At 42.4% G+C, this 23,442-nt stretch overlaps 1 protein-coding gene across 17 annotated transcripts in view; it reads left to right on the forward strand.

Annotated features, from left to right (window-relative positions):
* Nucleotides 1-23,442, forward strand: part of ADGRL3 (adhesion G protein-coupled receptor L3) — a 440,011-nt gene that overhangs the window by 272,448 nt on the left and 144,121 nt on the right. For 9 of the 17 annotated variants that reach the window (XM_077814298.1, XM_077814297.1, XM_077814299.1 and 6 more), the window contains 3 exons: nt 8,411-8,716; nt 11,842-11,945; nt 21,053-21,238. In XM_077814298.1, the coding sequence (XP_077670424.1) occupies nt 8,411-8,716; nt 11,842-11,945; nt 21,053-21,238 (596 nt within the window). The remainder of the gene's footprint in view (nt 1-8,410; nt 8,717-11,841; nt 11,946-21,052; nt 21,239-23,442) is intronic. The other 8 variants (XM_077814303.1, XM_077814307.1, XM_077814295.1 and 5 more) reach the window with 1 other exon arrangement.

Consider the following 23,442-nt stretch of genomic DNA (forward strand, 5'->3'; position numbering starts at 1 on the left):
CGAAAAACCTCCAGGGCCTCTTCCAATCTGCCCTGGAGGAAAATTCCTTCCCGACCCCAAATATGGCGATCAGCTAAACCCTGAGCATATGGGCAAGATTCATCAGCCAGATACTACAGAAAATTCTTTCCCAGGTAACTTGGATCTTACCCCATCTAAAACCCATCACAGGCCATTGGGCCTATTTACCATGAATATTTAATTACCAAAACCATGTTATCCCATCATACCATCTCCTCCATAAACTTATCGAGTTTAATCTTAAAGCAAGATAGATCTTTTGCCCCCACTACTTCCCTCGGAAGGCTATTCCAAAACTTCACTCCTCTGATGGTTAGAAACCTTCGTCTAATTTCTAATCTAAATTTCCTAGTGGCCAGTTTATATCCATTTGTTCTTGTGTCCACATTGGTACTGAGTTTAAATAATTCCTCTCCCTCTCTGGTATTTATCCCTCTGATATATTTATAGAGAGCAATCATATCTCCCCTCAGCCTTCTTTTAGTTAGGCTAAACAAGCCAAGCTCCCTGAGTCTCCTTTCATAAGACAAGTTTTCCATTCCTCGGATCATCCTAGTAGCCCTTCTCTGTACCTGTTCCAGTTTGAATTCATCCTTCTTAAACATGGGAGACCAGAACTGCACACACTACTCCAGGTGAGGTCTCACCAGTGCCTTATATAACGGTACTAAAACCTCCTTATCCCTACTGGAAATACCTCTCCTGATGCATCCCAAGACGACATTAGCTTTTTTCACAGCCATATCACATTGGCAGCTCATAGTCATCCTATGATCAACCAATACTCCAAGGTCCTTTTCCTCCTCCGTTACTTCTAGTTGATGCGTCCCTAGCTTATAACTAAAATTCTTGTTATTAATCCCTAAATGCATGACCTTACACTTCTCACTATTAAATTTCATCCTATTCCTATTACTCCAGTTTACAAGGTCATCCAGATCCTCCTGTAGGGTATCCCTGTCCTTCTCTAAATTAGCAATACCTCCCAGCTTTGTATCATCTGCAAACTTTATTAGCACACTCCCACTTTTTGTGCCCAGGTCAGTAATAAAAGGATTAAATAAGATTGGTCCCAAAACCGATCCCTGAGGAACTCCACTGGTAACCTCCCTCCAACTTGACAGTTCAGTTTCAAGTTGACTTGGCTTAGTTTGGGCCCATATTTCCAAGGAGTTCAGGTATAGAAGACCTTGAGCAGACTATTGAGACACATTGGGCTTTTTTCCATCCAATCCCATCTCCCAGGCTTTTTCCTGTATGTATCCCTTCAGCAGTCCCAGCTACTGAAAGAGTCCAGGAGAATCATATTTTACTCTTGTGTTCCTATATGTCTCTGGTTCAGATTCATCTGTGATTGGCAAGAGAGCCCTTGCATAGTGGAGAGCAATCCATAGGTTTGGTATGAGAGACACTTGGCCTTCCTCTTTAGTAAACACAAGTAATTATTCCTGTTATATATAGTTAATTCTCTTTATTTGAAATGGAAGGTAATCTTTTTTTGATGCCATAGCTACTATGTGACAGTAGAATACAGGAGACAATATTCAAATGGGTACAGAGATATATAGCTAGCTAGCTAGACACACAAACACATTACATGGGACAGCACAGGAAGGTGCTGCCCTTCGCCTCATGTACCAAAGACGATATTTCACTCTAGTGGTTAATCAACAAGTCATATTCCAAGATATTTGCTCATATCATTGTTAATAATGCCAGTATGCGTGCAAGGCTTGACCCAAAGCTTACTGAAGTTGATGAGAATCTTCCCATTGATTTCAGTGGACTTTGGATCAAATCCATAAAGAAAGAAAAAGAAATAGGGTTGGTTTTTCAATTAAAAATATTTTTTCTACTAAGATTAAAAAAAATGCAGTGACAAGTGTTGAACAATGTCAATAGGAAACTAATTCACTCAAGATATGTTTACAAGACAGTGGAAGAGAGAAAAACAGCTGTTTTGATTTTAAAAAAAATTTCAAACCAGAATTTTTTTTTCTTTCAAGAGGTATCTAAACCTTCCTATTAAGCATATAAATATATCTTGTTTGATAGAAAAAGAAAGGAAAGGAATTAAATGATCTAAGCAAAATAAATATTTATCATATAGAAAAAGGACAAAATCAGCAGAGAAAGACTTTTAGGTTTTGAGCTTCTAACATCCTTTCACAAACTAGCAATGCTGTATTTTCTCAACATGTGAATAATTGTGAATGCAGACACAGAAGAATTGTATGAGAAAATAACTTGATTGTTCTAAAATTTCAATGGTAGTTGAACTGTTCAATTTCATTCTAAATAATTGTTCCAGTGTTTTCAGTGGGAGACCTGTTCATAACATCCAAACTGATGAACATGAATGGTTTCTTGGCCATCAACATCTGTTAGAATGTCATGCTTTCTCCAAGCTTGCTGTAGAGCCTTATAGACTCACTTCATTTAGCTGGTTTCAGAGTAGCAGCCATGTTAGTCTGTATCCACAAAAAGAATAGAGACTAACAACATCCTTTGTGAAACTGCAAGCACTCCGTCACCCACCTCTGAAATGAGGAAGTACTGACTCTTTGTGTGTCTTTATACTAGAAAAACCTTTAGATCCACAGATTCATAGGTTTTAAGGTCAGAAGGGATCTTGATGATCATCTAGTCTGACATCCTCCCTAACGCAGGGCATAGAACTTCATCCTGCAATTTCTGCATCACCTCTTTTCAGAAAGATATCCAGCCTTGATTTAACTTTTTTGCTGGGACCCCCCTCTGAAAATATTTCAGGCAGTGACGACCCATCTTTCCCCCCCCAAAATAGTGATAGCAAATTAGTGTACGTACTCATAGTTATCACCACCCTTCCTTCTGCACTGCTGCTGGTGGCAGTACTGCCTTCAGAACTGGCTGGCCAGAGAGAGGCAGCTGCTGTATCCCTGCTCCCCCTCCAGCTCCCTCTTCCTCCTGGCAATATTTTTGTGATCTCACGACCCCCCCTACAACAGCCTTGTGACCCGCTTTTGGGTCGGGCCCCCCAGTTTGAGAAATGATGTAAAGGCTTCAAGTGATGGAAAATCCACCATGTCCCTAGGTAAGTTGTTCCAAAGATGAATTACCCAGGGTAATTTTCCTGATGTTTAGACACGCTAAAAGACTACCTGAGCAAATGAAGATTTGGTGATGACAGGCACGCTTGCCTAGAATCAAAGCAGTTTGTATTGTAATATAAAAAGATTAGTCTTGCAGTTTTTAAATCAAGATGTGAGGACTTCAGTAACTCAGCCAGAGGTTATGGGCCTATTGCAGACGTGGGCGGGTGAGATTCTGTGGCCTGCAATGTGCAAGAGGCCAGACTCGATGATCATGATGGTCCCTTCTGGTCTTAATGTCTGTGAGTCTAGTGTATGGTCACTGGTGAACACAATCCGTTGTCTGACAATGCCACAAAGGAGTGAATATAACTGAGTATGAGATGACATATGGGATTCTTCCTGTGTCAGGAACCCATACAGTGATCTTAGCCTAACTGAATACAGCTGGGCTATCACTTTAGGCAATGAAGTAAAAAAATAAAGGATGTGGTTATTCCACGTTCTTGAAAACACTGCTTGTTTTGAGCATAGTCCTTACTTGGTCGTTACTCTGGCAAAATTCCCACTGAGCCTAATGGGAGTTTTGCCTGAGCATGGATCTTGAAGTCTTGAACTCTGTGAAATTTGAGAAATAGAAAGAGCAGGGAAGATGGGTCATATCTTTTCCTCACACAGTCAGCCCATTAGGTAGGTCTATATATTTCCTAGTGAGTTGCAGCTATCCTGCTGAGGACCTTAGAAATGCCCTTTTGTAGCTGTCACTCTAGTCTGAGCATGTCTGGAAAAGCTAGTCTTATATTATTGGTGTAGACTTTCCATATATGTATAGGATATGGGGAGAAAAAATAAAGTATTGCTTTATGTTATCCAGGGGAAGGGATGGTTGCCTAAACCGGGGCTCAGACTTTCCCAGTAGCTCTGTGGGTTACATTTAGCACCAGAATGATGCTCTATAGAATCCAAGTGTAGAGACTCACAAATGTTCTGCATCTAAAGCTTGTTATAGAAATCTAAATTTACCCTAAATCTAACCTTAAACTCTCAAAATGGCAAAGCATAATAAAACAAGCCATAAAAATAAAATAACCAGACATCCACATTTCTAGTTATAATAAGGTTAATGATTTTTAAAGGTTACTGCTCTTCTGTAAGAAAACATTGTATTATGAAGTAGTGTCTTCTATTAAAATGGCCCCATGCAACACTGATTTTCTTCAAGTTTCAAATTGACCATTTATTGGCAATGTGGCTAAATCTGGGTAGCTCATCTGTATTCTGTACTGTAGAAATTCAAGTAAGTTTGCACAAGTTGCAGTCTATTCGTGGTTTTACTTGGATTTAAGAGTTATTTATATGTAAATGATTCCAATCTATTCTTTTCCAACTAACCAATTAAGTTGGTTTTAAAGTACATGGATGTGTGAGTGAAATCTACAGTGGGAGCTTTCTGTGTTCTGTAAAACTCACTGCTGTTAATATGGCAGTCTTGTCTTTTGGAACTCATTATCATGGTGACTTGTTGAATAATTAGACCTTTGAACTGAATTCGGTAGTATCCCGTCCATCTAATTCTGTTCGGTGACTTCGGACCAGTTGTTTTATCCTTTCTTATTGTTTGTCCTTCATGTGAAGCTGCATTCAGTGCTGAGATTGTTTTTATTTATTTATTTGTAACAGTAATAGAGAAGCACACACACACATACAAAAGAAAGAGAAAAATACCCTTGAAACTGCTTCTTGCATCAATGCCCAGGGGTCTAGGCAGATAAAATAACTGCCATTTTATGACTAAGGAAACATATTTGTAAATTCCCAATGCATACCTGATAAAATAAACCTTACAGAGCTACAACCTAGAACCAATATACTCCAAGATTTACAATAACTATTTCTAAAAGGCAGGCTCAACATTTCAAACAACCCGAGATTTCTGTTCAAGTCAATGGGAGCTGCTGAGCACTCATCATTTTGAAAACCAGGTCACTTAGTGAGTTGCCTGAATATGGACTTACCCCCTAATTTTTGACACCCATTAATTAAAATGTTGGCTATGTATACTTGGGCATTAATTCTGGTATTGTTCTCCACTGACTCTTGAAAAACAATTTGTCTTTTCCACCTACACTCAGAAATGTTCGTAAAAATTGAGTGGTCACTCATAATTACAGGTCAGTTTTGCCTTTGGTGCCTTAACTAATATAGACATGACCATCTCTATATTCACACTACTTAGTATATGTTATTCTGAAAATTAAAGGTAAAGTATAGTTACCTAAGGCAACTGGAAACATCCTATGGCAATTTTCTTTCTTTCTTTCTTCCTTTCTAATCACATTGTAAAGTAAAAGCAGGTGAAATTTGACTATACCATATTTGCTGAAGTTCTCAAGAACCTTTTAGCCATGCAGTAACTTCAGATGCAGAGCATATGTAGCTTGGTCTTTTAGTGCAGCTTTGAACAGAAACAAGGTGAAACCTGGTGATTTTTGTGAAGTTTTGCTTTGCCTTTTTTTGAGATTCATTCAAACCCAGAACACAGAGTGAAAGTGAGTCAGTGTGAACATGCTAGAAAATATGATCAGCAGCCCCGTGGTAGATTAAACGACCCTGATTTTCAAAGCCGCCTCATGACAAACCCAGTTCTTGTATGCACACATATAGACCACAGTGTTTAATGCTGGCAAGTTAGGGTCAGGAGGTTAATAATAAAGGGCCTGATCCCAAAAGGGGCAAAACACATGCAACTGGTGCTGAATGAACAGATCACAGGGTTGGGCCCAGTATGGTTGTCACTGAGGAAAGCCATAAAGCAAGTACATTGAACTAATAATGTTATCACAGAAACAGTGATTTTTTAAAAAAAATGTAAATGGCAAGAAATTGATAGTTGGGTCCGATAAAAATCTCCCCATTAAAAACTTAAGATTCTTCCAATAATATTTAGCTAGCTAGTCATAGTGCTCAATATAGAAGAGAGAGATTGTCCAGTGGTGAGTGCACTGGTCTGAGATCTGGGTTTGAATCCATGGGTTGGATTCCCCATGTTACTTTGCCTCAGTTTTCCACCTGTGTAATGGGGATGATAACCTATCCCTACCATGCAAGCTGCTGTGAGGATCAATACATTAACAATTATGAGGTGCTCAGACACTACGTTCATAGACTCATAGAAATGTAGGACTGGAAAAGGACCTCGAGAGGTCATCTAGTCCAGTCCTCTGCACTCAAGGGAGTACTAAGTAAAGGGTATGTCTCCAGGGCCTCAAGGGGTATATTTGGTTTTAAGGAGAAAAAGCCAACATATCTTTAAATGGTGTTGTGTAGTGTCATGGGCTGCAGTGACTCTCCTGCCATGAAACTGGGCTTGTGGGACTCTTGTTTCTCCCCAAACTGGACACTTCGGCAAGCCCTAGTTTCAAGAGTGAAGCAAAATGTTATGCCAAGCGAAAAATCAGAAGGCCTCAGTCTCCTACCAAAAATGTATGACATACTGTCATGAGGGTGGGTCCCTGCTCAGTGCGGAAAAGGTGGTGGAAAAGGCATCCATTTTTTCGACGGTGGCGATAACAGGAAGCCAGTTCTCCTCTACCCTTGTGCATTGTGTACTCATTCCCCCTCTGTGCAGCATGGAGGCACTTTAAATGAATGCACAAGATACAAGGCACTAGGGAGCCAGGACCCACAGCTCTGTCTCAGCCTGAAGTGCACATTGTAATGAAGTACCTAATAAGAGTGCTCTATTTGGTCAGCTTTTCGGAAGTCCTAATCAGAGCCAACATGTGGGTCTAAATAGCAGACAAAATAATGTAATTACAGGGGGACTGTCTCTCCATATTTTCACACACAATACTTAGCAGAGCAATTATGCAACATAGAGCAGGTTAATGTGGTTTTAAATTAGTTAACCTCTCACTGCTGCCAGGCCCATCTTGTCAGCAACAGTTGTAATGGAACATCCTTTTAATGATTAAACCATCAAGGAATGTGCCTTCTGTGAAGTGTTCCTTTAAGGCCACCATACGTGCGCCATTGGGAGGGCGCCAGCATTACTGGTAGGATCAGGCATTAGCACGGGAGTTGTTACGGAATGTGAATGAATTAGTTCCATAAACCACCTCTGGGCTAATCCCTGTGTGTGCACTTGTGGCTGGAATGACTCTCCATAAGACAGTACTCTTGTCAGGCACTGCAAGAGGGTGACGTATACAGGAAGGATGTTTCACACAGTCATTGGTGGTAGTCATTAGCGCAGTTCTGCACTGTGGCTGACATTGAGCAGGGTACTGGGAATCTCTTTGAGCAGCAGTTCCTGGGGAAGGCTTTTCCAGGTCAGCCAAAATTAGCCATCCATCAGTTAATACCACTGAGTGACATGAGCTTGCTTGAAAGATCTACTCTATTCTATTGTAATTTTAGATACTTATACGTAGGTGTGGTAGAATTCAATTTTTATGTCTTGATAATTTTGACAGATCATATTGATGTTTATTTGTAAGAATCGTTTTAGATTTCTATCAATTTAAATGTTCAGTTGTGCAAAATTATAGGTTTTAAGCATTTCCCCCCCATTTTTATCTGTTTGAATATTCATGGTTTTGGGGCGGGGGGAGGTCTGGCAATTATTTAGAGAGAGTAGATTTGTGATAGTTAAAGCTTTGTGAACCATTAAAACACAAATTGTCAACCTCACATGTCAAAATATTCAAAGTAAATATCTTTAAATCAACAGATTATGCCTGTTTTTACTATGCATTTGCTAGTCCATTTGTAATGAGCCTCATTCAAAATTGTATATCTCTGGATTTTTGACACTAATAAGCTCTCAAGCGGCATTTCTCTTGTTTTGCCGATCTATAAATTGTAATGATTATCAATGGAAATATTTTTTCATCAGTTTGTGTATGTAGGTGAAGTCGACATTGGCTGAGATTTAGCAATAAAAATCTAATTCTTCCAGGCCTATTCTTCCTTGCCTACAGTGGTCACCAGCGGACGTTTAAGAAGGAATTAATGTTTGATTGGAAGAAACTGAACACCTCTTATGTGTTTTGTAATGTAGTTGCACTCTGTAAAGAGAGTGTCTTTGCTATGCTTTGGGAAGGACTATGAAAGCCTACCTTTCGCAAAGCTGTAATTAATGAGTTGTTTGGTACTCGGACACAGTTTTGATGCAGTCGCTTCCTATGGTCCTTGCTAATTTTGTAGAGTAAACAGTGCATCATGAAATATTTATGTGTCCTCTATGATAGAACATCTCAAAGCCAAAGAGATCCACAATTGCATTTTTTTAATGTACTTTTGCTTGGTTTCAGAAGTATCGACATCTGGGGCGCATGGCATGGGAAGCACCACCACCAGCACCCCTCTTCTCCTCACTGCCACAAGCACCGGGCGCACCACCACCACCTCAGCCGCAGGCAGAAGGAACAGGAGCACAAGCACGCCCTCCCTGGTGGTAGATGTCCCCAGTGAAATGACTACACCCCTTCCACCTGCCTCCTCCCAGCTCCCCGCTGTAGGGGCAGAGAGCTGTGATGCTGTGGAAGCCCGTGAGATCATGTGGTTTAGGACCCGGCAAGGACAGATGGCAAAGCAGCCCTGCCCTATGGGAACAGTAGGTGAGCCCCATTGAATTGGCCTGAGCAAGCCATGTGCAGATGCTGGGTGGTGATGTTGGCCTGTGATATATAGGAAGTCATAATCAATTATCTGGTGGTTCCTTCTGGCCTTTAATTCTGTGACGCTCTGCCTCTTTCTCCATGTCTGGTTCTTTCAGTGACTTGGTCAGAGATCTGCTTGCTACTATCATTTATAACATACACACTGTCTCCTGGCAGGCAGGCAGGCCCACATGGCCTGGCACCAGTGGAATCAGCTAATGGCTATGTAGGAAGTGTGGCAGACAGCTGAGGAATTCCCAGCTGTATGAAGGACCAGCTCCTGAATATGCCGAGCACTCCCTGCAAGATCCTGAACACCTTCAACTCCCAGTGAAAAGAGTGGGAGGGGAGGCTGCCCAGGATCTGGCAATATCAGGCCTTAGTGCCCCAAGGGAAATGCCCTGTTGAGTACATTATGCAATACACTGTATTATCTTTGTTCTGTATATGGATGAGCAGTGCCTGGGCTGATTGATGAGGTTTTGGTTGTTCGAAGTTTATCCTAAGTCTTATCGTTTGCCATGGTGTGATTTCGGCTGTTTCAATTGATATCATTTTAAAGATTGTGGCCAAGATTCTCAAATTGGGGTGCAGAAAGTTGGGCTCCCTGATCCATAGCTAGGCACCTAACTGGAAGTGGTTGATTTTTCAGAAATACCACACAATTCCAGCACCCGCTGAAGTTCCTGGGGAAGGAAAGGCAGATTTCTCCCGTCAAATACATATAGGAGAGCTGGCCAAAAAATGGGGAAAAAAATTTGAAAAGCCAAAATTCAAAATTATTTTTTTCTCCGACATGTCAAACAACTGGATTTGATTTTTTTTTTCCGCCAAAATGTTTAAGAAAAATGTGTCTGTTTTTTGGTGAAAATGTTCAGGAGGTCTTTAGCCAGTTCTAGTCAGGGCTGGATTAATCTTTTGTGGGCCCTGGTACCCGGACCATGGCCCCACCCCTACCCGAGGCCCTGCCCACTCTCTACCCTGAGGCTGCGCCCCTTTACAACGTCTTTGCCCAAAGACCCCACCTGTGCTCTGCCTCGAGGCCCTGCCCCTGCTCACACAGTGGGAGTGGGCAGAGAGGGAGTGGGAGTATACCCAGTATGCTTTAGCCATTAGCCTTGTAACCAGAGACTGTGGGTTCAAGTCCTGTCTGGGGTGAAAAGCTACTCTCTTTTTTGGAGGGAATGAGCGACAGGGGATGGATCACTTGATGATTACCTGTTCTGTTCATTCCCCCTGGGGCACCTGGCATTGGCCACTGTTGGAAGACAAGATACTGGGCTAGATGGATCTTTGGTCTGACCCATTATGATGTTTCTTATGTTCTTATTAGAGAAGCAAGCGGCAGGCGGGGCCTCACCAAGGAAGAGGCCTAGTGGAGGTGGAGCGAGCAGACAGGGCCGCTTCTGAGCATTGCCCCAGCGCCACAGTTCCTTTGGTGCCATTGTAAATCTGGAACTGGTTCTAGTATCCAGTTTTGAGAACCCGTATACCGATAAAATATGAGGAAGGTGGAGGGAATTCACTAAAGAGCAACAAAAAATTAATACAGCTTTGGAAGAAGTGCAGAAAAATTTAAAGGAGCAAAATACGTTAGGTCTTAATTTTCCAGTGCCGTGCATCTTGTGTCATCATTTACATACGTATGCGCTGCTTCTGAGCCTTCTTTCACACCAGGTGAAGTCAATAGCATAAAATACATATAAACCCCATGTTCGTGAGAAGAGACTTGGACCCAGTGAGTGCAGAGCGGGTATAAAATAGTACTTCTGGTGCCTTTTAGAGGCACTTTATGCAGATGTAAATGATTACGCAAAGTTTAGGTCATTGGAGGATCAGGCCCATTGCTCAGCTGTATGATGACCAAGGGGAGAATACAATAATCATCTATAAAGTCCTGGTCATAAAATAAAGGAAAGAAAGGAAGCAAAAGAAAAGTTAGGCTGAATATCAGAAGCCATTTCCTAACAACAAGATCTATGAGGCAGTGGAATAGTCTTTATAGGGAATCTGTACGCCCCCATTGCATGAGTTATAGAAAACTAGATTGGATGAAGTATTTTGGAATATGGAAAAATTCCCCGCAGGCAGGAGATGGTCCAGAGAGGCCAATAGACCTTTCCTAGCTCTAATTTCTGTGATTCATATGATTCATTAAAGCTGCCATGTGTTGTCAGTACACTGGTTCCTGCTCCCTTTGAAGACATCAGCAAACACTCTTTGACTTTAATGGGAGTAACATCAGGCCCCATATCTCATTTACTTCCCTATTGAAAAGTTTGGCTCTTCAGTGCAGAGCACCTTACGGGATGCAGGCTCTTTAATCTACATCTCTGCTTCCTTGCTTTCTAAAGCTGTCTCGCTGAACCATTGAAACTGAGTTTCTCTTTGTCTGTAAGCTCCTGGTATATTTTGCTGTCTTTTTCAGGAGAGTGTTTAGGAAGTATTTGCTAAGCAGCTTCTCCCCTAAAGTCCCTTTTGTCACTATGTGTGTGGTGGTGGGGATCGGGGGAGTGTGAATTATTGCATCTTATTTGAATTGTATCTTATTTGTAGCTATTAAACTTGGTGTGTTTCCATCCATGTGGTTCCAGGGCTTCACAGTGCAGCAGAATCTTCATAAAATGGCAGGGGAGGGGGATGGTGAGTCTAAGGGACTGATCCGGGGGGAGCAAAGCAAAGATAAAGGCTTGCCTGTTGGTTAGGGCAGTAGCCTAGGACTTGTGGGACCCAGGTTCACTTTCCTTCTCTGTCACAGGCTCCCTGTGTTACCTTGGACAAGTCACGTAGTCTGTCTGTGCCTCGGTTCCTTATCTGTGAAATGGAGATAATGGTACTTCCCTACTTCCCAGAGGCATTGTGAGGATAAATGCATTAAAGATTGTGAGGTGCTTGGATACTATAGTAATGTGGGCCAGGCATATCGTCCCATTGAGGTCCTCAAAACATAGCTTACATGGGTTGCAAATGTTGGGTACACGTTCTCTCATTATGAAATGATTGAAGCCTGTGAAAATAGACCCAGGCTTATTGATGCATTTGGTAGCAGATAATACAGAGTCCTTCCTGTGTTGTCTTTTTAGGTGTTTCAACTTTCCTGTGTCTCGCTCCTGATGGGATCTGGGACCCACAAGGGCCGGACCTCAGCAACTGCTCTTCTCCTTGGGTCAACCACATCACACAGAAGGTAAAGTTCTACTTCCAAAGAACCTTCATTGAGCCTGCATGTGGGGGTTTTGTCAATTACATTGCATCATATTTATATGGCACCTCTGATACCAAAGGTGACAAAGGAAACAGTGCTTAAACCAAAACATAACAATAACCAAAAGACGTGGCGGCCACACCAACAACTTGTGATGCCCTGGCGCAAATGTAAGTCATCCTTGGGCCATGGAATGGGGTGGAGCAGGAATTTTAAAGGCCTGGTGTCTGTAGCACTGGGAGGATGGGGAGAGACAGAGAGAGTTGGAAATAAGATTTAATCTAACACAGCCAATTAGAAAAGGGAGGGGAGAGGAGAGACCTTGAGTTTGAGGGGGAAAAGTGATTCAAGAATGTTGAAAATATGAGATTATCAAGAAAAGGATCTTTTTCCCTCGTGTCTCCTAAAGATTTTTCTGGTTCTTTGTAACCATAGAATAATCCTGTAATGAAATCTTTCCCGATGACACAATTGCACAGTACAATTGGGTTTCCATATTGTAGACTGGCTTGCTATTTTTAATTTCTCTTAAAGCATGGAAAGCCTAGTCCCTGTGAACGTTTCTGGTGCTTACATTTTGGCCCCCAGTGCAGTCTAACAAAGGCTTTTGTTACTTTTGATCAGATTTTCCACAGCATGGAAAACTACAGAGAGAATAGTTAATATTGGATTAGCCAATGGACAACCTAACCCCTATCTTTTGACAAAGTCATTTGTTGAATGTTTTGTAGCTCTTCATCATTTATCAGTGTTAAAAGCACATTAACATGTGACAATAAAAGCTCTCTGACTCAGAAATGAACAGGCCCACTTTGGCTGCAATACACTGAACATTTTTTTTACCAGTGCTCAGTGGTGCTGTCAGCTGAATGCATTACAAATGGAGACCAGACGTGCGTTTACACCACAGAGTCTGCGAGCTGAATCCTTCTTATAGCAATTGATGTGAATTTATTCACTCCTTATGACTAAGTAAAAGTGCCCTGGTATGACAACTAGCTGTGCTGCTGTGTGTCTGAAAGGTTGCTCTTTCGAGTAGGCCTTGCAAATGAACACTATGGGGAGACCCTGCAGGAAACAGCATTTCTCTGTCTCTCTCTCTCTCTCTTCCCCCAACCCCCTTTTTTTAACTACCTTGAGGTTCAGTAACCTGGCCAGACTATTAACACAGCCACCCCCATAGATGGCATGACAGATAAGCTGTATATATTTGTATCCCCTCCTTAAAACGTGGCAGGATAATGATTAGCACCGAACTGCTCTGCACACTGCAAACATTGGGAGCGTGGTGCCCCTTGACTTTATTGCAGCACGGCCCGTACAGAAGGCTGGGTAACTCTCTCATGATATGATCAGACTTGCTGATTAATAAAGACTCTGTTTGCTGCCATTAGCAGCTGTGCGGTTTTTATTTTATTACCCACTGACTTATCCCAGAGGGGTTAATATTACTCATGCTAGTCATAATTCATCTCAGCAGCTGGGAGACCGCTTGCAGCTCGCTGAAGATGGCTGGGCCATTCGCCGTTAGCAAGGGGGGAATAATAACCTGTACTGATGAGATCCCCCTCAAGATTAGGCTTATTTTATTTCACACCCCAGATGTCATTTGGGCAGTAGAGTTGTTCCATTTCATTTGTGAGGCGCTTTCAAAGCAGGCTGAAAATTAAGGGCCAGGTTTTCAAAAGCCCTCAGCACTGACAACTGGGCTTGGGTTTCCCAAAGCCACCTGCATCCAAGCAGCTCCACTCTTCTTCATGGGAGCTTAGCACTTGGAAGACTTGATGACTTCATTGGGTGCCTAAGTGGGAGCTGAGCTCTTTTGAAAATCCAGCCATGTAGGGCCCTGATCTGAAATCCACTGAGGTCCATGGAAAAACTGCCATCGACTCCAAAGGGCTATGGCCCTGGTTTAGGTGTCTAAGTGGGCACTGCTGGGCTCTTTTGCTAACCTGGCTATAAAGGCCCAGCCACCTTGCTGCTCGGAATGCCTTAGCCTCTTGGATAAACCTCGCCGTAGTTATTCATGGCTTGGGGGTGGGTGGGTGTGTGTGTGGTGTGTGTGTGTGTGTGTATTTGCTAGGTGTGAGGGGTGGATGGGGAGGAGCCACTGCCAGCTTTCTGCTGCATGTCTCCAAATCTGCGAAGGAGCATTTCATCTCCAGAGGCCACCCAGGACCTTCCTGTGCCTGCTTTCCAACACGGCTGCTGTCCAAGTTCCTTTCTAGGAGCCCAGGGATATGGGCAAGGGGAGGAGCAGGCCACGGGAACTGAAGCAAACTCCACTGCAGTGACAGGGAGACTTTCATATTGCACAGCTGGCTCACCTCCCTACATTCACCGATTGATCTCCACGGTTCTGTTCTCCCCTCTGCTGCTCATGCCAGAGACGTGGGGGGAGCAGCGCTGCTTGGAGGAGGTGGCAGCATTGGGAGAGATACTCTTGTGGCATAGAGGGGCTCTGCCTGCATGCTTCCTCTTCCCGGCCCTCAGGCTCCTGTCTCATCAGAGTTCCTCCTACTGTTGTCTCCAGGATCTGGGCTGTAGAGGCAGAGGGCGGGAGTCCCCCATACAGCATTCAGTGAAACCGTTAAGGGCTTTAGTCGATCAGGACTCTTAATTTTGTGTCCCTAAAAATAAGCTGGCACCCACACAATAAAAAAGCATCATTGACTCCTTATGCTTCTTTTAGGAGCATTTGCTCTTACTATGCACCAGCCATTCACCCACACAGAGCATGGTATTAAAAGTTTTACAGTCCTGTATTAGCTGCCATTGCAATCATTGTGCTTGATGGGGATTCGGAATGGATATCCACCTCAGCAATTCATTGGCCTCCTGACATTTCCTGTAACTCGATTGTTGGTGCCTACAGTGCCCTCATAACACAGCAGGAGAATAAACTTGCCAAGTGTATTGAGTTATGCACTGCTACATGTAGTAAGAGGCAGCAAAAAGGTCATCTTTGGATCCGTTGCATTGTCCTGATTTTGAGGTCATGTTATCAGCTTTACGCTGTTTGTTTTACCGCTTGCTTTCATCAGTCACAGCCTTTCCACCCAGTGTGTGATTTCTCTGAAGATGTCCCGGCGGCCGTTTTAGTTGTGGGTGCTGCCTGGGAGAACAACTGTCGGCTTATCTCATCTTCTAGCCTTGTGAAAAAACAGCCTCCTTTGCATCAGAATATGCAGGGCCGTTCCTCTTAGATAGGAGCGGGAAGTAAACAAGCAGGAAGCCAAAAAATGAATAAATAAAATACATTTAAATACAATTAACCCTCCCCCCCTCCCCGGTACACAGCTTGCTTGTTCATATTACTGTGTGCCAAACACGAAGACAGACAAAGATTTGTGTGTCACCTTAACAGTGACATCAGTGCAGAAGCCTAGGGGACCAATGCAGCAAGAAAGAGGCACTTTTCTGAGCAAGGGAGATCATGCAGGGACTGGGGGTAGGCATTTTTATTTGTCATGTAATGTACTCAATACATTTCATAATTATACAAATTTCATTACATTTTTTGAATAAAATATTTCAATTTGATTTTCATTGTTCCTTCACCTCTGGCCAATCTAAAGTGTCTGTCTGTGGTATTTGTCAGTCTATCAATCAGTTTGCATGTGTGTGTGTAGGTGGGTAGGTATATCATATCTATCATTATCTATGCCAGGGTTTCAAACTCATTTTTGGAGAAGGCCAAATTCCATTTTGTAACCTGGGCTGAGGTCTGAACTTGGGCACCTTTGCTACCCTTAGAGGATCTCCCATAGGTATCAAGAGGGGGTTTCACAAAGATAAAGAGTAGCTTGTGACCCTGGGGAAGGTTTTCAGATTCACCTAAGTGATGCTGGAGCCCATGTCATATTAATTTTTAATTCCTTAGCTACTTTTGAAAATCCCCTGCTTAATGTGGTAAGTAAAGCCATGGAGGAGTTTGAAGTTGGCTCTTAAGTCCATGTTCAGGCATCTTGGCCAAAGTGCTGAGCAGCCAGTGGCTCTGAATAAAGTTGGTGGGAAGCTCAATACCTTGTAAATGTTGTTACTGACTTAGGAGCCTAAGTGAAGATTTCCAAGTTCAACTTCAGGTTCCTAGTTTGGAAAATCCCAGCTAAACCTTTACTATCATCTTCATCATTAGGAGTTATGGCCTATTCAGCCTCGCTCACCTTAAGACAACAGCTGTTTCTGTCCTTTCTCCATCCTCCTTTCTCTGTCTCCATCCCCCATCTCTCTCTTTGTTTGTCTCTCTTAATTTTTTTCTCTCTGCATCTCCTTCCCTGCAACTGCTCCCAGTCCCCACCTGCATGGGCTTCTCACCCAGCCTCTTCCCTGGTCCAGCTGATAAAATGATTGCTGATTAAATGGTTAATCATAGAATATCAGGGTTGGAAGGGACCTCATCCTGCTCAAAGCAAGACCAATCCCCAATTTTTGCCCCGATCCCTAAATGGCCCCCTCAAGGATTGAACTCACAACCTTGGGTTTAGCAAGCCAATGCTCAAACCACGGAGCTGTCCCTCCTCCCATGATAACATGGAGAGTGTTGTCATTAGGTTTTAGAGTCAACACACACTCCAGTTATATGAACAAGGAGTGGGGGTGTCAGCATTCCCTCAGCTATTACTTGACTGTCTGCAGACTCAAGGTTACTTCTGCACTGCAAGGAAAAACCTGCGGCTTTGAGTCTCAGAGCATGGGTCAATTGACTCGCACTCATGAAGCTAAAATTAACAGTGTAGACATTTCCACTCAGTCTGGAGCCCAGGCTCTCAAACCCAGCAAAGGAAAAAGTTCTCAGAGCCCGGGCTCCAGCCCGAAGTGGGAATGTCTGTGCTGTGATTTTTATCCCCAAAGTCCAAGCCCTGCAAGCCTGACTCAGTTGACCTAGGCTCTGAGACTCGGTATCGTGGGTTTTTCTTTGCTGTGCAGAGGTACCCAAGAAGACAATACTTGGTTCTAATTTGGAAGGTTAACTTCGCGGTCATGAGGGCTAGAAATGTATTTAAAATGAAAGCTTGTTTAGGACACATGAGTGTATCAAACAGGCTAGATGTTTGACACCTCTGATCAACGGTGTTTGTCTTACGAAGTTATTTGTTTGTTCTGATTGTTATTGTGTAAGGCTGTGGGAGATGGCAGTAGTGGTCAATAGGTGACTGTTTTCCATAGAAGCTGGACTTTGTGACTGCTCAGCATAGTAGCTAGTTTCAGGCTGCACCTAAGTGCAAGCTCTGGTTTCCCTGCTGTTAAGATATATGTGAAGTAACCATTAGATAATGTAGTTGCTGATTACAGTTGTAAACAGAGGTGGATTCACTGAAGCATTTTAAAGACAGGTTTTGACTATATCTGACCACTGTGGATGGAGACCCAAATGATGCCAGGAAAGTGACCCTAATGTTAACTTCATGTTGTGCAGAGGCCTTATGTAGTTGTAATAGTTTCCAGTTCTTACCTGTGGATTGTTCTAATTTTGATAGAGTCCTAGCACAGCTTGAAGATTGTTGTTTGCTCTGGAAGAAAGTAAGTCATAAAAGACTCCTCTTCTGCATGAGAATGAGAACAGCAAAGATGTGGTTGAGAAGTGTTTTATAGACTGGAAGCTCAAGAGAAATTTGTGTGATGTTTATTTTTGGCTCCACTGACAGATTTCCCCATTAGAAACAGGATGGCAGTGAGCTTTGGGGAAGGAAGTTTGCTGAGAGATGGTGAGCTAACCCTAAAAACAGCCATACAAATCTGCGAAGCAATGGAACAAGCTAAACTCAGTTGCAAGCTTTCCATGAAGAGGAGAGTCAAGGAAGCACACATGAGGATATTGCTCAGAGGGACACAAAGGACAGACATGAGAAGAAAACCCATGGGGCACGCAGTCAGCACAAGAAAGAGCACAAAACCAGAAGGCAGGCTGATGGCTGTGTAGGAATTCGGGAAGTGAATATGCACATACAGACTGTCTAGTATCTGGCCAAAAGAGCAGCATTTGTTGTGAGTGTAACCAGTTTGCAAACCCATGCAGGCAAAAGGAAAATGTAAATGCTTTGAAGGAATACATTGATAACTTCAATGGTGGAACTCTGTACAGCGATTCCATATCTCAATCGCCATTGGCAAAGACTGGCCTATTACCCTTAAAGCCCAGGGAATGGAAATTGCGTATAAAGTGGACGTAGGTACTGAAATCAAGGTGTTACCGGTATGATTGTGACACATTCTGACTGATAGATGCCAATTTATGCAGCAAGCAAATATCCTAAAAACACACATTGCCCTGTTTCTGCAGTGGGAAGATGCCGTATCACTCTGATATATGACAAATGTTTAAAGGATTTAGGCAAATTAACAGTAACAGGGCAAGTAGCCTTAAGTCTGTGCACCTTTTTTACCATATGTGCAGCCAGCACCATTCCTGTGGCTGTGAGGAGCAACTTAACAGTGGAGGAACCTACAGACCATGGATGCATTCTGCTGGCAGTGGTTGGAAAAAACTCGGATTAGTTTTGGCAGATGTTCCTAACTCAAGAGAGTTCTTGATGGCATTTTAATGTGTTTTGACAGGCATCATTTCCAACGCCTCCATTTTGGTGTATGTTAGCCTCTGTTATATTCTATAGAATGGTGTAGCAGCTCCTGGGCTGCACAGATGCTTTTATCATTTGGGAGAACACAGAACAGGAACCCAGTGACAGGCCTGTATAAAATTCCATAGGCTGCTGGGGACAGTGCATTGAAACAGAATAAAACAAAATGCTGACTGCAAAGGAAGAGGACTTTTGTATTTGGCAGACTCATCTTCATTACAACCCAGGGACCTACTTTAACCACAGTGACCTGTGGCACCTGGAAGGATACAAACACATGTGGCCTGGAACCACTGGGCTCACTCATTAACAATATGATGGCCGTACCAACACAACTGCAAGAAGCAGTGGCATTTCTGCCACTCGGCTCAACTCTCCCTCCACGCACACGCGCGCACACGCAAAAAGGGGGGCAGAAGAATATTTTATAAGCCCCAGTGACGCATTGAAGGTCACCAGTTATTTTAGGACTTAGAGGAAGTCAAAGAGAAAAGTTTAAAATGAATTGTTTTAGATCAAAAGTGAAGAATGTGTGGAATAGCTGTTACCATTCTGCCAGGCTATTAGTTGGTATCTCAGGAGGACAAGCGGTCAGCCACCATAGTAGAATGCATAGCTCTTTGACTGCTCATCAGCACAGAGAGTGGCAGGCATCTTTTAAAAGTACAATCTGGTCTCGCTGGTACGGGATGCATGAACAATAAGGTTAAAATAATTTAATCCTTTAATATAAATTGTCATTGCTATAATGGAAAGAACACCAGCTTATATCTCTCTTTAATTCTCTGAAGATGAGTATATGAGCATCTTCACTCTGGTTTCATTAAATCAGACAGTTGTAGCTGTTAAATTGGTGGTAGTTATTCATTTATAAGCCAATTAATTGATGTACATGGAGACAGAAGCTCTCCCTGCTATTTCTATGTTTCTACAATCCAGCGTTTAAATAGGCACCCAAAATGGGGGAACAAGAGAAATATCTGATTTTATCTCTTGGACAATAATTTGATAGTGACCCTTTCACCCTGGAGGGAATTTGTTACTTCGCCTATTCCTGCTTCTGTGCAATTTCCCTTCACCCCTACGGAGAGGAAGGAAGTACAAAGCCAGCAAGGTAAAACAGCTCAGCATGAAAGCCCAAAAAGGAAACAAATATGCCAGGGTAATGCCAGGTTCAGGTTTGGTTTCGGTAATATTGAGATTCAGGAGTCTGTTAATGATGCAGATATTAAAATCGCTAAACTTCAGTATAATCCAAATAGCCTATTTGCCGGTCCCGACTGGAGGCTCCTCTGTGGCGGCACAGGAAAGCTTTGTCCCTTGTTTGAAGCTGACACTCTTTCCCCATTGACTTTGTGTGTTTTCATGCTGCCAGTCAGAAGATGCAGTAAGCCATTAAATTCAAGCTTTAAGATTAAACAATAAAGTGATTGAGGTGAAGCACTCCCACTGTTTAATATGGCTCTCAAATTGCAGCAGTGGGCAACATATTAAACAGCTCTTCTTTTCAGCAGTGCCTTGAACGGCTGAATACGCTTCTAATTATTAAATCAAAGTTATGAAAATTGCTGTTTGTTTCCTAGTTAATGTGGGTTACAGCAGTCTCATTTTGTTCTTTTTTATGAGAAGTCAGTTTTGCTGTGGAGACCAGTAGCTGAAATGTAACTTCTTTCTTCATCATCAAGTAATCTGCTGGCTTTGAGAGCTGCTGTTATTTTGATGATAAGCCCATGCATATTTACACATTGATTGTGCCAGGGAAGGTATTGAGATGTTACCGTATGGCTGAAGAAAACAGGAATTCCATTGTGTAATTCCACTTAAGGCAGCTGCTCCTACTTTCCCACCTCCACATCTTTATTTTTGTTACAATAATTGCTGGCAAGTTTACAGTACAAAGAAATATCGTGCCCGATAGATTCCAGTACCGTGCAGTTATAGGGCCTGATTCTGCTTTCACTACACTGGTGGAAATTGGGAAGTAACTCCACTGAAGTCAGTGCCGCCACACTGGCAAGAAAGCAGTTGTATGTTTAATCAGATTCAGCTCCACTGATTTTAAATGATGAATTCTCCTGTGGTGTATTCCCTGCTTGAACCTTTCTTTTGCAAAACACTTTGCTGTCTTAACTTTCTGTGCGTAGGAGGGACTGCAGAATGATTAAAATAAAATACAAAATGATTGCATTGCTGCAGGGAAAAAATGCATCGAATTGTTAAACGTTTGCATCACCTTTTAATTCTTCTGCTCTGCCCACTCTGACACACAGCTGTCTTTCACAAGAAAATGAGTAATTTAGGTCAGCATACTTGCAAACTGAATCAGATTAAAATGTTGGGGTAATTGAAGATATTTACATTCACAACAAAGATCCAGGCTGATGGTACAATGATCCTTATGTATGCATCTAATAAGAGAAAATAGGATCCTTTTCCTTCTACGCTTTTTACCACTTAGCCAGGAACAGTGAAACATCTTTCTGTTTTCTCCTGTCCTTTAACTCCTAGCTGAAGTCCGGGGAGACAGCTGCCAACATTGCCAGAGAGCTTGCAGAGCAGACGAAAAATCACTTGAACGCCGGAGACATCACATATTCAGTCCGAGCCATGGACCAACTGGTGGGCTTGCTGGATGTGCAGCTCCGAAACCTGACTCCAGGTGGGAAAGACAGTGCTGCGCGCAGTTTAAACAAGGTAAGAAGCAAAGGCCTTGGGAAGGGTGAGGAGGATAAGGAACAGTTGTGCTTTGTCTAGAGAGCTGTTAGAAGGCCTCACTATTGCCAGTGTTGGGATGTGATTCTTTCTAAGTAGATGGGAGCACATGGCTCTTTTAATTTGCAATGTATTTTTAGTCTGTTGAGTCGTGGAACAGTTGTTAATGCCTAGCTTGCTGGTAGTGTTGGAAAATGTCTACACTCGAATGCTTGAGTGCAGCTCGAGAGAAACTCTGCTGAGGCAATTGGAAATAGTCTGGATTTACACCTATGTGACTGGTAGTGGAATTTTGCCCAGTGAGTCTATTGCTGAATCTACTTGTGAAATGACCCTCGCACTCTAAACCACAAAATGAGGGATCTGGGTTTATAAAAATCCTAGCCAATGAATTTACATTGATGGGAGGAGGGGAAAGGTATTTGAAATGGCAAAGTGAATGTTAATTAGTAAAACACTTTTATTTTAAATAGCACAACCTGGCAAGGTAACTTAACATTGGACAGTTCTTTTTATGTATAACTTTTTTCCAGGGCTACCTTTAGTATCATATGATTACTGTGTAGTTCCTGTGATGTCTAGATGGAAAATTATTGTTATCTTGGGAGCTGGGTGTAGATGGCAATTTAAATGTTAAAAATCAGAAAGTGGTTGATAGTTGAATTCTTAGCTGTGGAGTTCATACAAATAAATGTGCTCCTTTAAGGTGAAATCCACTCCTGTTTAAAGTGTCACCCCAGGGCTTACACATCACTTAAGTATCAGTTAAGCCCACAAAATAGGACCTATATGGAATTAAAGCGGTGGTTCATATAGACCTTGCAGTGGCTCTTAAGATAAAGAATAGATCCCCCAGTTTGACATACACAGTTATGTAGACCGTATTAGTAAAACAAGGTCCCAAATTCGGCTCTGAGTTACACCATTGGCTTTAATGGCAGAGGCATCTGTGTAACTAAGAGCAGAACTTGGTTCCAAGGTTAGATTGAGTGTGTGTGTGCGGGGGGGCGGGGGGGGGGGTGTTGGAATCACAGATACACCAGATATTTTCTGTGTTTACTGTATTTTGGGATGCAAAACCACATAATTCTATGAAAAGCAAAGTTATCTCTTTGATGTACATTATTATTGTTGATTTATGCTGTTTTAAGCACAAAGGATCTTTTGGATTGTTATATTTAAAACAAAAAACAACTCTAGGAGTTAAAGACCTGTGCATCCTGTGCTTTGCATGTGCTGTCAGCTGGGTTAACTTGATGCTATTAATTAATGTTGTTTCCCGCTCTCCTATAACAGTGCAGGCATTAACTGTTACAGGGACACAACAATGTGTCTTACAGACCTACTGCAAAGCTTTTAGATATGAAATTATGTTGATATCTGACAACATTGTGTAAAACTGGCAATTACTGTCACATACTAACTGGTTACATGATTCTAATTTGCTTGCTACTTTGAATATTGCTTAGCTACATACAGCATCCAGTCACCTTTGCTTTGCAAAGCGTGTTTTTAATCCTTGTCTATTTCACCTTCTGACATTTCTCCATTTCTATGAAAATTTTCTTGTAGCGAGAGGGGAAAAGAACATATCAAGACAGTGTGTTTCTCACTCTGCTTTACCTCCCTGTGATCCCCTCTAGCACTCCCCCCCTCCCCCCCAGGTTTCCACAGTCAACTAGTACAAATCAATTGTGCTGCACATTAAAATTCTGGAGTGTGTGGAGTCCTGCAAATCAGTGATACGAGTCAGTGATCCAAATGACAGGCTCAGTAATTTACTTGCTCTCATTCCCCACTTACTTCTTTTGCTCTGTGTTCATTTAAGAATGCATGGATTAGTGCTGGAAGTAGTATTGGGCAAACAATAGGCAGCAGAGTCACTGCACCATTATCCCCTTTGCTGATCAAGGAAAATGCGCTGAAAAGAAAAGAAAAAGTAATTAGCAAAGAGTTTGTGTTTTGTTCTGTTTTGTCAGAGAGAGCAAAAGAAAGCAAGCACCGACCATCAAATATTCATCTAATCTTTAGGAGAAACGTTCAAGTCCACCGAAAGGACTTCGCTCAATACTTGGCCTGAAACCAATCACCTGGGCTCTTATTTTTTTCATACAAGTTGAAGTAAAATGAATTGAAATGGAGTGGGGTGATGGTGGGGCATCTTTTTCATTTGTTAAAACGTTAAC

This window comes from Eretmochelys imbricata, chromosome 4, assembly GCF_965152235.1.
Source record: "Eretmochelys imbricata isolate rEreImb1 chromosome 4, rEreImb1.hap1, whole genome shotgun sequence".
In the NCBI taxonomy this organism is placed as follows: Eukaryota; Metazoa; Chordata; order Testudines; family Cheloniidae; genus Eretmochelys; species Eretmochelys imbricata.